This window comes from Chlamydotis macqueenii, chromosome 1 (assembly GCF_036417535.1).
Source record: "Chlamydotis macqueenii isolate bChlMac1 chromosome 1, bChlMac1.mat, whole genome shotgun sequence".
NCBI lineage: Eukaryota > Metazoa > Chordata > Aves > Otidiformes > Otididae > Chlamydotis > Chlamydotis macqueenii.
The window spans coordinates 33121800-33137323 of NC_141556.1; the positions used below are offsets into that span (position 1 = coordinate 33121800).

A 15524-nucleotide genomic window follows, 5' to 3' on the forward strand; every position below is an offset into this window, starting at 1 on the left:
TTGGCTCTCTTATAGATAAAATATTAAGTGATCAATAGATTATTATGGCTTGTAGTAGTTAAAGTTTCATGTTATAAAAATAATCTATGAACAGATTAGTAGAATATAGGGTTGCAGATCTCCTATTGTAGTAAATAATGTCTCTTTGGCATTTTACAGACTGTGTAAACTCTGGCAATAAGAAAATACTGATTAGTGCAGACCTAGACGAGCAATTGATTTTAAAAATCAATTTTTTATTTTTATCATTTTGCATTAGCACCATACTGACAAAACCAAAAAAGTGAAATACACTGACACACTAGTGGCTGGTCACACGGCTGATGGACAGCCACAGGGATCTGAGGAACAGGGTTTGCAACACTGTCTTTTTCTTTTCAGGCCCTCTTTAAAACACTTCTTGCTCAAAAATCCAGTGGTACGCTTTGTCTTTTCTCCCAGGACAGAGATTTGGCCACTATCCTAAAGCAACAAAACGTTTTAAATTTTTAATTAGAAATTAAAATAGCAAAAAAAAAAAGAGATGGCCAGGATTGTGACTTGGTGAGTACAGCTGTGACTTGGGCAGAAGAAACGGCTGCAGCAGGCTTTACTGGTGCGCTAAAGACACTTTATGGGTCACCCACTCAGGAGGTGCCAGAGCTGCTCTAGTCTTCTTGCTCAGATTTTTCTTTATACAGTTGGCAAAAGCTATCTGATTATTTTTAACTTAAATTATTAACTGGTTGGGGACAAGTTAAACTGCATTTGCCTGTAAGTGTCCCTATTAAAAATAACTAGCTGAGCCCTAGTTTAAAGCTGCTGGTATTTTTATCTGGGAAATCAAGGGAGTCCCACACCTGTTGAGAGTCCACAGGGGCTGAGCACTGTCACTGTGCTGCAGTGGGAATCTCCTCCACTTTGGAGGAGACCTTCAAATGCTGGCTGTCCCAGGCATCCTGCTCAGGGTGAGCATGTCCCCACAGTAGGCACACAGGTGACCCATCCAAGGTGAGATTCACCATGTCCATGGATGAGGAGATGCCACCCCATACACGTCCTGCATGTGAAGTTAGCAGCTATTGCTGCTGTAGCACAGCAAGATCCAAGATCTGGGCTCTGTGGCTCACGCGGTTGTGCTTCTCTGAGGTGCCTCAGGGTGAATCTGCTGTAGTCCAATCACAGAATCATAGAATCTTTAGGTTGGAAGATACCTCCAAGGTCATCAAGTCCAACTGTCAACCCAACACTACCATGCCTATTACACCATGTCCTGAAGTGCCACGTCTACATGTTCTTTGAACACCTCCAGGGATGGTGACTCCACCACTTCCTTCAGCAGCCTGTTCCAGTGCCTGACCACTCTTTCAGTAAAGAAGAGTTTCCTAATATCCAGCCATTAATGAAAAGATCCTGTGCTGGCACCAAAGGAGAGCAGTTTTTCAGCACTGCATAAATAGAATCATAGAATCATAGAATGGTTAGGGTTGGAAGGGACCTTCAAAGGTCATCTAGTCCAACCCCCCTGCAAGGAGCAGGGACATCCCTGACTAGGTCAGGTTGCTCAGAGCCTCATCCAGCCTGGCCTTGAACGTTTCCAGAGATGGGGCATCCACCACCTTTCTGGGCAACCTGTTCCAGTGTTCTATAACCCGCATCGTAAAAAAAATTTTCCTAATTTCTAATCTAAATTTACCCCCCTCTGTTTTAAAACCATTACCTCTCGTCCTATTGCAACAGGCCCTACTAAACAGCCTCTCCCCATCTTTCTTGTAGGCCCCCTTGAGGTACTGGAAGACCGCTATCAGGTCTCCCCAGAGCCTCCTCTTCTCCAGGCTGAACAGCGCCAACTCCCTCAGCCTGTCCTCATAAGAGAGGTGCTGCAGCCCTTTTATCATCTTTGTGGCCCTCCTCTGGACCTTCTCCAACTGGTCCATGTCCTTCTTGTGTTGGGGACTCCAGAACTGGACACAGTACTCCAGGTGGGGTCTCACCAGGGCAGAGTCGAGGGGGAGAATCACTTCCCTCGACCTGCCTGCCACGCTTCTCTTGATGCAGCCCAGGATGCGGTTGGCCTTCTGGGCCGCAAGGGCGCATTGCCTGCTCATGTTAAGCTTCTCATCCACCAGCACTCCCAAGTCCTTCTCCTCAGGGCTGCTCTCAATCCATTCCCCGTCCAGCCTGTATTTGTGCCTGGGATTGCCATGACCCAGGTGCAGGACCTTGCACTTGGCCTGGTTGAACTTCATGAGGTTGGCACGGGCCCACCTCTCCAGCCTGTCAAGGTCCCTCTGGATGGCATCCTTCCCTTCCAGCGTGTCAACAGCACCACACAACATGGTGTCATCGGCGAACTTGCTGAGGGTGCACTCTATCCCACTGTCCATGTCGCTGACAAAGATGTTGAACAGGGCCAGGCCCAGCACGGACCCCTGAGGGACGCCACTGGTGACCGGTCTCCACATGGACATTGAGCCGTTGACCACCACTCTCTGAGTGCGGCCATCCAGCCAACTCCTTATCCACCGAGTGGTCCATCCATCAAATCCATGTCTCTCTAGTTTAGAGAGAAGGATGTCATGCGGGACAGTGTCAAAAGCTTTGCACAAGTCCAGGTAGATGATGTCAGTTGCTTGTCCCTTGTCCACCGATGCCGTCACCCCATCATAGAAGGCCACCAAATTGGTCAGGCACAATCTGCCCTTGGTGAAGCCAATACACACTTTTAAGCATCCTAAAAAAAACAATGGCCAGTGTTTCAGCTATGACTTAGTGACCATATTTCACCAGTTGTGCTATTAAAGGTGGAGTTCTTACAGAAGGCAAAGACATCCTTTGCCATAAGGAGGACTGAGGCAGCCAGCCCCTTGTTCTTGCCCATAGTAATTCGTGAGTACCAGCAATTTGCAGCTGCACAGTCAGCTCCCTTCGCAACAGTTTACAAGCCTGCTGCTTTTTGTCAACTTGCTTCACCATAGCATTGAATTCAGCATTGTAATGGAAGACATCTTTGCCTTTGTATCTGTAGATCTATTAACTTAGGGCAATTACTCTGCAGAGAGGTGACAATTCCTTTATGGATATTATTGAATTCTGGTACTGCAAACATTGCAAACAGTGCATCAATAATGAAAGGCTAATAAGAGAGCACAACGTACCTGCATCGTTCAGAAATATGATTTTTTTTATTGACTATTATCATCTGACAGATAATTTTGTCTAGAAATTAGACATCAATTTTTAATAATATTTAAATTTACTTTTCAAGGAAAATTAAAAACATGAGCTACTAATTACTGGCTTGACTGAACAGGAGGGAGATGGGGAAGAGAGGGTGAAAGGGAATGAAAATGAGGGTCACTGAGATGTCTCACTGGAGTTTCCTGACCTTTAGAACTCCCAGCTGATTAGTAACCTTGAACATTGATAAATTAGATAATATTCGCTCAACCCATTCTCATTTTTTATTCAGCAGACTGCCAGCTTTGTTCAGCAGGATGACTTCTGCTCTTTACATACACTGGCTGTCTCTCCAAGGATTTGATTGTCTCTCCAAGGTTTAGCTATTCCATTATGTCTCAATGCTTGGCTTTTAGCCTGTTTCATAGTGTATTGCACTGTGCTTCACGAACCTACAATAGCAGAAAGATCCTACAACACTCAGGTCAGGGTAAGCAACAAAAGGAAAGAGTTGCTTGTTTTCAATCTATACACTATTTTAGTTCTGATTAAAAGCTGGGATTAAACACCGGTATTACTCTGCCTTTGAGAAAAGATTGAGAAAAAAATTGGAGATAATTTTCCTTCCAGTTACCAGCTCCACTGCTCTCCATCAGACCTTTCTACAGCCTCTGCCAGGGCCCGAGGATTCTGCCCTTGAAAAATGTTCGCTCTTTTCAAAAAAGAAGTCAGGTCTTCATGCATTCCCATGAAGAATACCTATTATTGAACAAAATTGAAGTGCGATTCCTAAATGCTAACACCTTCTGCTAAACCTTCTCTCAGAAACAGGCATGCAGCTACCATTGAAATCCACTGGAGACGTGCCTCTGTGCTTAAGAGGAAAACATGACCTCCTGACAATTACTAGCAAGCAAGAAAACACTGTACAGAAAGCAGCTTCTTGTTCAGGAGCTAACACTCTTTTTTAAAAACTTTGATTGCAGCTTACCAGGAACTGGACAATACAGTAAATCCCTTGAGTACCCGTTATTTACAGAGTAGGTGAGGAAAAAGGTTTATTTGATCTGAAAATCTTCATAGCTTTAATGGTTCAATGTAGACTATCAGTTTGGGGGTTTTGCATTTTTTTTTTTCCCAGATTTTTAGTTTCTTGGTTTTGTTTGTATTACGTGCATTCAGTGGCCTACCATCTCTTATGTTCCCTCCTCTAAAACCATCCAGCACTCAGCAGACACTAAGGCTCAAGGGAATACCTACCAGATACATGCAGTTGCATGTCATTCATTTGATCTGCTGCCGTACATGAAACATTGTGAAGTAACATCTGTTTGCTGGAAAATAATACTGTTTTCTAAAAAACATAGACATGGACTTCCCTTGTAACATAATAATACACCAGGGTAATATTAATGGAAGTTTTTCCTGTCCAGGTTGCATGACAACCTGCTGAACTGGTAAGAGAGATGCTGAAGAGAAGGAATGCACTTTGAAAAGAACAGGACTACTAAAATAGTATTTAAACAGTATTTAAAAGATGCACTCATCCCGGGCAGTTCTTCCTCTCCTGTTTTGTCTCCACTGTTTGTGATGCATCCCTTACAATTCAGCCTTTTCAGCACGTAATTTGTAAGTGCTGCTTTACTCTTTATTTCTTTCCCAGAATATATAGCTTTGGTCACGTAGCCTCTTTTGTTTATTGTCCCAACAGTACAGTAGTGAAAATAGGGTTTGCATATCGAAGTGATCCCAGTGCATTAAGATACTTTACACGAACAACTAAAACAGCTGTGGAGCTTACAGGAAGACAAACCAATGCGTGGCAGCTGGAGAGAAGAGAAATCTGGAGAAGATCCCCTGTAAATCTGAATAGATGCAAGTCACACAAATAGTCCGTACCTGCTCTGGGTGACAGCATCCTGCTGTCTGATCTTTAAGGACATGAATTTGCTGTTCAATCCACTGTAATGACTCAGCTGCATGAAGTTATTTATGTGTTCTCAGAATAGCAAAGACATGATAGGCATAAGGTTGTGCTGGGCAGAAGCTCCCATATGTAGAGGAGGTAGATGGGCAATACTGCACCTGTATCACCCAGCTGCCTGGGCATACCGGCAAAGATGGAACAGTAACAACACACATGAAAATGACGTTATTGAAAAGGAAAGACAGCACAAACAGAAACTTAAGGTAAGAGAAATATTTATTTAAATTTGCACAATAACGAGCTTATACTGAACAAATTCAATCAAGAAATAATAGTAAGTGCAGTAAAACAAGGAAATATTGATGACTTTTCCCATCAGAAAACATTAAGAAGCCATGCCTGTGCATCACGATTTTTCTTTTTTGTTTTTTTTTTGTTTGTTTTTTTCTTTTACAATAACTTCTTTTTTTTTTTTTTTAGCGCACATATTGTACATATCACATCTTAGCTGCTAGGTTCTTTATTCCTGAAGGCTTCATCCTTTTATTCAAATGTCTGCTAAATTCTGCAGTGAGCAAACACATTTGTGCAGATCCAAATACGATTAGGTAAAAATCTCTGCATCTGGTCAAGTGTTGGACTCTCAAAGCTTCAGAAGACGCTGTAAGAATTCCTAGTTGATTTTTGGATCTTGACATCGTTATGTACAGCATTACAATGTGTCACTAACCTAACATTCTGCATAATGATGTCAAACAGACAAATAACCAGAAGATTTGAGCCTGACCTCATACAAAGGTTTACACATCTGAGCTTGTCTTGAGTCTCATAAATTTCAGTCTGATTCAGGTAACCGAGTTCATCACATATCTGCACTTTAAATGGACAAAACCAATCTAATGTTAATTATAATTTTGTACATTTTTTGGTCTAAAGGTCTTTTTTTTTTTTTTGTGAATGGAAATTCTTTAACCAGAAACTGCTTGTGAGAGGTGGTTGTTGGTGTCACAGTTCCTGAAGGCACTGTGGGTCCACTGAGCAACAGACGTGGCCGTTCTAAAGGAAGGAAAAAACAGAAAGAAGAACTGAAACAATTAGCATTTTGTACAAACCAAGTCAATTTAACAAGCTCAGCCATTTGCAAACACCCATCATATTTGAACATACAGATTTGTAAAACACGAGATGTACAGATTTTGATTGGATTCATGGCATTGTTGTCATGTCCTTTCCTTGCCCAAGGGAACAGGCTATTATGATTCCTCTAACTGCTTGGTTTGCTGAGGTCTGTAATCACAGAGCTACAACAGTCAAACTGAAAGAAGCTGGGATCAGTGGAAGAAACGCTTCTGGCATAAAGGTATCAGGCATCTGCCCAAGTATGCAAAGCTGTTGAACAAGACTGGGCACTTGGGAGATTTATTTAGATCAGGCAGAAGGGACTCTGGGTTTTATTTAGCCTTGAATGCTTCAAGTTAATACATCCTGGCTGTAACACCAGCAAACATTAATCCATGAAGTTTTTCCTAGTAGTCCAGACATTCTTCTGAGAATATTAGCAATTAAAGGAACAGATTGCCTATGGACATCATTAAAGTAGTGGAGAAATTGTTTTCTGCATCTCTACTACTTCTTTTCTTAACTCTGATTCTTACAATGCAACTCAAAGGTGTGTATTATTTTTCATTTACTCCAAATACATAAAGACCAAGGTCTTCATCATTCAAACACTTTCTTTCACTCCTTTTACAGGAGGTTAGACAATGCTACTCTCCACCTTTTTTACTTGTGATTTGAAATGGTTTTGTGGCTAAGTCAGCTTTAGCTGATGCCCAGGTTTCTGAATTCTTAAAGGATTTGTGCAAACCTATTTTGGTATAGCTTGCTTAGAGAGGCTTAGACTGGAGCTCTGACCTTCATGTGATGCTCTGCAAGGAAAGAGCGGGGTGACACAGGACGAATGAGACTGAGAACTACACAAATTGGGCACAGCATTAACCTGATCTGGGGGCAGTAGTCTGCTTACATGCAGAACTACAATATTAAAATGCTGCCAATATAGGCAGATAGTGTATTTCAAAAAGAAAACTCCTCTGTAAACAGAATTGAGTAAGATTTGGCTTGCTGAGGGAGAAAGTGGTACATCTTCACTGTTACGCAGATTCACATCTGAGTTATATTACATCTGTGGGGTTTGGCAGAGTTTTAATCTTACATATGTTCACAATGCAGCAATGGATTTTATTACTCTGTTTATGTGTTTGCACTGAATACAAATAAGTCAACGCTAAAGGTTCAGTCTTTGTTAAGAGAAAAGGGCAGGTGGGAGCAGCACACAGGTGGCCATCAGCAGAACTGACACATGGCTTCTGCATTGCCATTGATTAGCAGTACAACAGTGAGAACATATTTCCCATCACCGAATCTCAAAAGTGCTTTAGAGAAGAATCACACATCAGTATTTGTTTTACAGATGGGGAAATGGATGCACATAAACCTCAGCAACTTGCCCAAGCAAAAAGTAACTTCTAGCACTGGGATTGGTGTATGCCACCAGCTACAGACCCTAAAAGTATGGGTTTCTGCGTGCAAGCCTGTTTCAACATCCTTTGGGCAGCAGTTGGCTTTCTAACCATTAGCCACTCTGTCAGATCACAGCATTTTCTTGTAACCACCAACCCATTGTCACATCAAGACAAGTGCCTACACTTACTTGGCAGATACCGCTTCCCTCGTGAAAGGACTATGCCTCAACAGCAGCAGCTGCTGTTGCATGCAATATTGCATCAGGCAAAGGGAAGGAAGAAGGTGGTGTTTGACAGCTTCTTGCTACATGACCGTTTACTCCCCATCTCTCCCAGAAGGAGCTGTTGAAGTCAGATTATTTTTAAGAGCACCTTCTCAAAGGAGTTAATTGTACCATGTACTAGAGTTTAGGAAGTATCTTGCTTGGGAAGGACATAGAATAAAGACCAAAATCAACTGTGAATTTCAGTAATAATTAAAGACCTATGGATGAATCCTGCTGTCTCCTTGGCTACTGCAGAAACACTCTTTGTCATTCTTCAGCACTGGATTGTGAAAAACACAATTCACCCTACAGGCTTATTTTGAATGGAAAAACTTATCTGAACCTCCTTTTCTTATGCATCTTTAAAAAGAGATGCCAGAATACACTTAAGCCCACAGCCATAAATTTTTCTCCTCAGACAATGAATTCCTTTGACTACAAAAACTGTAAAATTTTCTAAACGTTATGTTGACTATACTATCAATTTTAAAGCAAGAAAGCTGTCAACTATATAACTAGTCCTTTTATTCTCAAAACAATTACTATTCTCAAAAAACAATTCAATCAGTTCTGATAACGCCATAGAATCACACAGAATAAATTTCTTGTGTGAAGTCTAGTCCTACATAACTATTCGTTACTGCATATGTTTCCAATATAGCATGGAGCTATACAGCAAGAACTGCGATTAAACTTGAACTGCACTGTCCTGGTGGAAAAGCGAAGCCCACTTCCATGTCCACAGCACGCTTGTGTGAGGGATTTCAGTGATGGTCCGTGTAGGGCCACTGTGGGAGATTACAAGCTGCACCCAGCTGTGAGAACGCAACGTTGGAGAGAGGAGCTAGGAGGGTTGTTATCTCAGAGAGGGGAGCTAGGAGGGTTGTTATTGAGCAGGATGTTGCTGCTATCCGGGAATCGCTGTTAGCCAGCAGGGCACGTACTTGGCAGGCCTTGCTGCATGCGCTGGCCACACGTGCATCAACACCTGGCCAGTACTCTGCCACTGAATCTGCTGAGGGTATAAACAGAGGTGGCTCAGAGCGGAGAGAGAGAGAAAGGACCCAGAGCACACGCTACGAACAACAGGGGATGCCCTGAAGGTGCTGCGCCTACCTCCCTTCTCTGCTCTGACCCCGCTGATCATCACCCTCCTGCTCGGTGGAGGCTCTTAAGTCTCCGGCTTAGTGGGGTTGGTAAGACTCTCACAAAGGGAAAACAATATGCTAGTAACTGCTTATGCTAGGAACTGTAACTGCTTATGCTAGTAACTGCTTATGCAAGGCTATAATAGAGCAATAAATACTGTTGTGCTTTTAAATATCATATGCTGGGTGAACTTTGTGCATAGGAATCCTACGAACCGGTTACAACGCTGCAGCATGGGCTGCTGTCCTGCTTCTGACCTGTCAGCACATTAAACCATCCTTCCAGCACATGCAAGAGTGAAGTTAACTAAGCTGAAGACTTTTACTGGTATCTCCACTGCTTCAAAACAAGTGCAGACATCAACTACCCACTGACTGGACTCAGTGCATTAATATTTATACGCCACAGAACAAGCTGGGCAAGAAGCACCTCAGCTTAATTTTTATGCTCTTTACCTTGCACTGGCAGAGGGTGCACTCTGTGCCGTGCTTAATCCAAGAAGATCCAGTGAAGCGAACGACGTTGGTTTCATCCAGGCAGGTTTTGGTGATGTCATTGCGAACGGTGTCCGCTTGGCAGGGGTCAGTGACGCAGCGTGGGCAGCACTCATTCTCAGGGAGGACGCTGAATTCACAATCCACCTCTGGGCATGGCAAGGGCCAGCAGTCAACTTCGCCTTGCTGTTTACAAATATTATGAGAACAAGAGAAGATTATTTCTTTCATCACCCATTCCTCTGACTCAGTATTATGTTTCTTAACTGGATAATTTTATCCCTCTGGTCCTATTCAGGAGTCAGTGCAGAGAACACTGATATTCCTTGCCTGCAGGAGACATAGGAAGTTGGGTGCTTTTTCCTGCATGGTGTTCAGGAAGTTTTAACTTACTTCAATATACACTGCATCAAGTTGCAGCTGGAAATTCTCCACAAACATCACGTAATAAAGAATATGTATCTGTCTTTGTGAAGTTCTACTTCTGCAAGTGACAGAAGCCATAACAGGGCTGTACTGCAAAAGTCCTTCAAAATCTCCTGTTTCACCTAGTTCTTACTTCTATTCAGACTGTTGGTTTGCCATATAAAGCCCTCAAATTCAGCTCTGGATGGGCTAGAATCTATCTTTGTCATGGTTACAAATGTATTGGCTAAACTACACATGTTATACTATCAGCAGCCCAATGCAGAAGGTAACACCAACGCATTTTCAGTGAGAGGACATCCATCCACTTGCCATCCATTTTGGATGTTGTGATCAGAATAGCAGAACTTCCTAACTTAATCACATTTCCTGCATGATGGGTTCAGTACAGACAGGGTATGAAAAGGTCAAAAGAGAGACTTCTGCTGGGCCAGGATATTCTTAGGGGAAGTTACTGTATGCCTGTATATAAATCTAAGGATGTCTAATTATTCACATCAGTTACTAGAAGCTGGGGTCAGCTTACCTTCAACTCTGGACAAGGGTCAAAGTTTCAGATCTACTGGTCAAAGAAAAGACCAATTAAGAAGTAATTAATGCATATTTCTTTTGGAGCAGGTCCATCTGTGACCTCCAACTTACTCAGCTCATTTGAAACACAAATTGAGTAGTCTGGATTTCAGGGGGACAAAGAGAATAGCATTTGACCCTAGGAAATAAGTTTATTCACAAAAACTGTATCTAAGGCTTTGAGAATGATGAGTTCAGTATCTCCAGCACAAAAGTCGGAAAAAAAAATTCCCAGGGATTTGCTACAGCTCCTCATTTACTTCTCTTGTTGCAGAAAGCATTGTGAAGTTACTCTTCCACAAAATTTTCAGCTGGGTGAATTTTCCTCTTTTTGAATCACATGATGGTAAGAATGAAAGCCATCTTAAGACCAGTCACCGATCTTGATAATTCAATTTCTTTTTGTAGTAATGGACAGTACAAGGAGTAGACAATACCTTGTCACCAAAAAAAAATCCCTGACAACTGAAAGAAAGCAGGCTTTAGTTACAGAACTAGCATCTTGAAAACAGAGAAACATCTATTGAGATCCCCAACAGTAGGTTGTTTTGTTTTGTTTTTAAGACATTTAATGAAGCACCTGGGACTGTATTTCATTGGATTTTAGCAGCAGCAACAGTGAAAGCACAATGTCTACAGAAATTGGTTTCTGGCTGTTATTCATGATACCCTGACAAGGGAAAGCTGCTAGACGGACTAGGCTTTACATTTTAGATAACCTGTGATAAAAGCTAGTTGCTTTTATCTTGGGATTTTTTATGTCACGGAAATTTCTTGAGTGGCATTATGCAGAATAGTTTTTGCTTAGACTCTGAAATACATGCCTAGGAAAAAGATCACAAGCTTTAAAAGTTTTTTTTTAAAACTCATTTCACTATTTTGAAAAATGCATCAAGTCTTATTGTTTTTTCTGTTACTCAGAATGTCTGAATGAATACATAAATTTTAGTCTATCAGCATCTTTGAAATTATCAACTGTGATAATAAATACATATTTAGAATTTCCTTATACAGCTATATTGGTCTTTGAATGAGTGAACTCATGAGTGTTGCTGTGCCGGTGCCATATCCAAATGACCTCCACTCTTTGCTAAAACAATCTTCATGATTAAATAACTTCTATTATGTCTATTATGTCAAAATGCATTTTTGACTGGAACTTGACAATACTGACAAATTTCCATTACCTAAAAGGAGCATATAAGAAAGTTGGGGAGAAACTCTTTAGCAGGGCCCGTTGTGATAGGACAAAGAGTAACGGTTTTAAAATACAGGGAGGTAGATTCAGACTTGATATAAGGAAAAATTTTTTACACCGAGGGTGGTGGAACACTGGAACAGGTTGCCCAGAGAGGTGGTTGATGCCCCATCCCTGGAAATATTCAAGGCCAGGTTGGATGGGGCTCTGAGCAACCTGATTTGGCTGTCGATGTCCCTGCTCCTTGCAGGGGGGTTGGACTAGAAAGTCCCTTCCAATCCAAACCATTCTATAATTCTAAAATCAGATTTCAATTATACACATGCTCCAGAGGAAATTAAATGGATGCTAATGCATGAAAACTAACTATTCACAGACCAGAAAATCTCATATCCTTTCTCCCTCCTATCTCTGCTGCTGTAATCAGGAGCCTTACCAAACAGCGACACTGCTGACAGTTCTGTATCCAGGAGTCACCACTGTTGTAGGAAAGCTCCCCACTCTGATGTAAACATTGACTGCTGAGCCTTGGGTCACATTCAGGACAGCAAAAGAGGTCAACGGTGGGATTTTCACAGTCACAGACCATTCGTCGGCACATCACGTATCCACTCTGTTGTTGGAAGACAGACACAGAGTGATGGCGGAAATTTGCACAACTCCAGCAATACTTGTTCCAAAAATTGATTTTTTGGCATGATTCTAAGCCACTATCAGCCACAGGTTTTTCCACTGTACAATAACTTTGTCAAAATACAATTCAAACAGAGGCAGAAACCACAATACACACTCAGTAACTACCATAAAGTTCCCCCATTGTCTTATATACATCCTTCATGTAACCAGTCTTCAGGCAGCTCTCCCCTAAGGTGATGAAACCCAAGGGTGTCTTTCTCAAGGGTCAAATTTTAATAGACTGCATTAAGTTTATGACATTCTCATATGGATGCTAGTCGAGTCTTGCTTTAAACTTTCAGATCAATCTCTCTCTTCTGTAATTATTCACATAAGGAAGATGATAGGTCATCTGAAATTAAATTCATGCCCATGAAACTTGAGCTGCTGAAATGCTCAGGACTTTGTCAGCAGTGCATTGGGCCTTCATTCTTCATCAGCATTTAGCTTGGGATCAAGCTTTCCTCAGCAAACATTTGAGAAATTTAAGCTGAATTACTCCGCAGATAGAGAATCTACTTCTATTTATAGCCATCTGCTAGAGATACTGGCATCAGATACCAACGCCAACATGTGTCTAGACAGACAGTTTCTTTGCAAGAAAATGCCATTACTCCCACCCAGAAAACACAGGTGGTATCTCTGCTGACAAAACAGTACTCTCATCCTTCTTCTAGTATCATATAATAAACTTTCTGTGGAAGTTCTACTCCTGCAGATTAGAGAAAAGCTCTCCCCAAAACCCTGTATAATATTTAATTCAATTTTTCTGTAGCACCACATGCACACCTGAGAAGGCAGCTAAAACAGGAATTTCACTTGAGTGATGATGCTCTTCCCTCCATCCCTACCACCATCTTGCAGAAGCAGCTACTTCTATTTCTACTGACCTGGCATGAGCAGACAGAGCACCTGTCATTCTCCAGCACCCAAATCTGACCATTGTGCTTGATTTTGTCTTCATGGATGCAGTCTCCTGTGCAGTTCTTGCCATGGGGACATCGACAGTCATACCCACCATCCAAGTTAAAGCAAATAGTGTCATTGGCGCAGCTATGCCTTCCAGTTCCACATTCATCAATGTCTGCAAAAACATGTCATGTAATGCTCTTAGACTACATTCAATTAACAAAAATGCTCTTGTGACAGGCAAAATAAATGATTCTTGACCATTAAAGCCTTCAGCTGAAAATTAATTTGCATCTCACCAGAATGGGAAGAAGTACCTTACAAGTTCACAAAAAAATATTTTTTAGTCACATCAACTTTTAAAACATGGTATTTTGAGTTTTCTTATATATCTTTCTAAGTGAATGCTATTGAGGTAGTTAGAATTAAGAAATCATAGGAAACATAAGAACAAAAAGAATTCTTAGTTCTGTAAAGAGCACTAGTTTGTGGCAAACGTTCATGAGACGTCTGCGGTTAAACAAGAAAAGCTGCAGAATCTTGTTTTCAAATCATTTTGCTAACTCTGTCTAGCACATTTGAGTTCACTTACTGAGAAGTTAACATGAAAGGCAACGTCTGACCTGTAAGCTCATTTAAGCAAGCACACCATGCTTTAAGTTGCATCATTTACAGGGATGTGCAAACTAGAATATTTTAATTATTCAAGTTGCAGTGACATCTATAGCCCTTGTGTCTAGCATAGAAAATAAATTAGAAAAATTAATGCCTCCAGTGAATAAAGGTAAATTACTTCAAAACAGTCATGTCTCAAAGAATTCAGGAGTACCTTTAAAGGCCTACTTCACCAAGGTGCACACAATTATTTTGCAAGGGCAAACTTGCATAGACTTTATTTAGCTTTTTCAGCTGTCCATATGGAGAAAATTAATCTGGGAAATAAAAGCTTTGAAAGGGCATGAAGTAAACAACTGTATGCAATAAAACATGGAAAATACTAGAAGAGTAAAGTCTAGAACTACAGCAATTGTAAATATCAATACACTGAGTTCAATTCTAAATACAGTTTCACAACAGTCTGGCTCAAGCTCTTAATTAGAGTTCATTAAAAAGTAGTGGTGGGATACTTAACTGCCCAACAGATCAGTACAAGACAAAATAAGCAACATGGTCATGTATATATCTTTCACCATCAGCATAAAAACTTAATAAAACACTCAGTTTTGGGTTCAATAATGGAAACGAAACCTCCAGTTCACCTCAAGCACATTCACTTTAAAGCAAAATAACTCAGTTATCATTTCAATTCCAGGTGTGGCTGCAGTCAAAAAAAAAAACCCAGTAAACAAATTGCTAACATGAATATGAATTGAGATGAAAAACAGTAGGGAAATTACTGGAATTCCATTGTATAACTAAGCAGTATTGTGGGTTTCCTTCAAGTACTGTATGCAATAAGAATGGCACCATCTCAATAGAAAAAGTATTGCAAAATTACTAGGGCTTATGGGAAGGATAAAGAAAATGTCATTTGAGAAGAACTGAAAATAAAGGGGTTGTTCATGTCTAGAAGAAAATCAGCAAGAAGGGATATAACAAAAAAAAAAAAAAAAAAAAAAAAGAATACTCCAGAGAAGACACGTTGAGAGCTTTTGTTCTCTGTACACACAAGACAGGGGACACTGAATGAAACTGAAAGACAACAAATTTAAGCCTGATAAAAGGAAATAACTTTTCATACACTGCACAGACAAACTATGATGCTCACTGACACAGAATGTTAAAGGGGAAAAAAAAACTGCATAGCCAAAAGTCTATAAAGCTAGCAAGAATATTCAATTTGCAATGCTAACAGATTTTGGAGGAGAGATTACGTTTCATGCATTTGGGTTTGTGGTGCCTTTATTTACATATCAGATAATCCAGAACAGGTAAATCATCTCCTATCTCCACATCTTCTACCTGATTATCTTCTGAAGCACCTGGAGTCAGCCACTGTTACAACAGGGCAGAAGATAGCTGGGATCATGAACCTAACTCTGTGGCCGAGTTTGCACAGCCCTGAGCAGCTGAAACATCACAGGCACATCAGACAGGGAAACCCATCCCAACAGATGGCCCTGCAGAGGCTGTGCAATCTCTAGCCTTGAAGGTTTTTAGACAAATAGCTAACAGGAATGGTTTGAGTGATGCTGGTCTGGGCAGAGCAGAGGGACGGAAGAGCTA

General features: G+C 41.1%; 1 protein-coding gene across 1 annotated transcript in view; it reads right to left on the reverse strand.

Moving 5' to 3' along the window:
• Positions 1-5344: 5344 nt before the first annotated feature.
• The window catches only part of NELL2 (neural EGFL like 2), a 153923-nt gene continuing 143743 nt past the window's right edge, over positions 5345-15524 (reverse strand). The window contains exons 17-20 of the mRNA XM_086740018.1: positions 13280-13473; positions 12151-12327; positions 9482-9706; positions 5345-6142 (exon numbers count right to left, since the gene is read on the reverse strand). Of these exons, the coding sequence (XP_086596144.1) occupies positions 6092-6142; positions 9482-9706; positions 12151-12327; positions 13280-13473 (647 nt within the window). The 3' untranslated portion in view covers positions 5345-6091. The remainder of the gene's footprint in view (positions 6143-9481; positions 9707-12150; positions 12328-13279; positions 13474-15524) is intronic.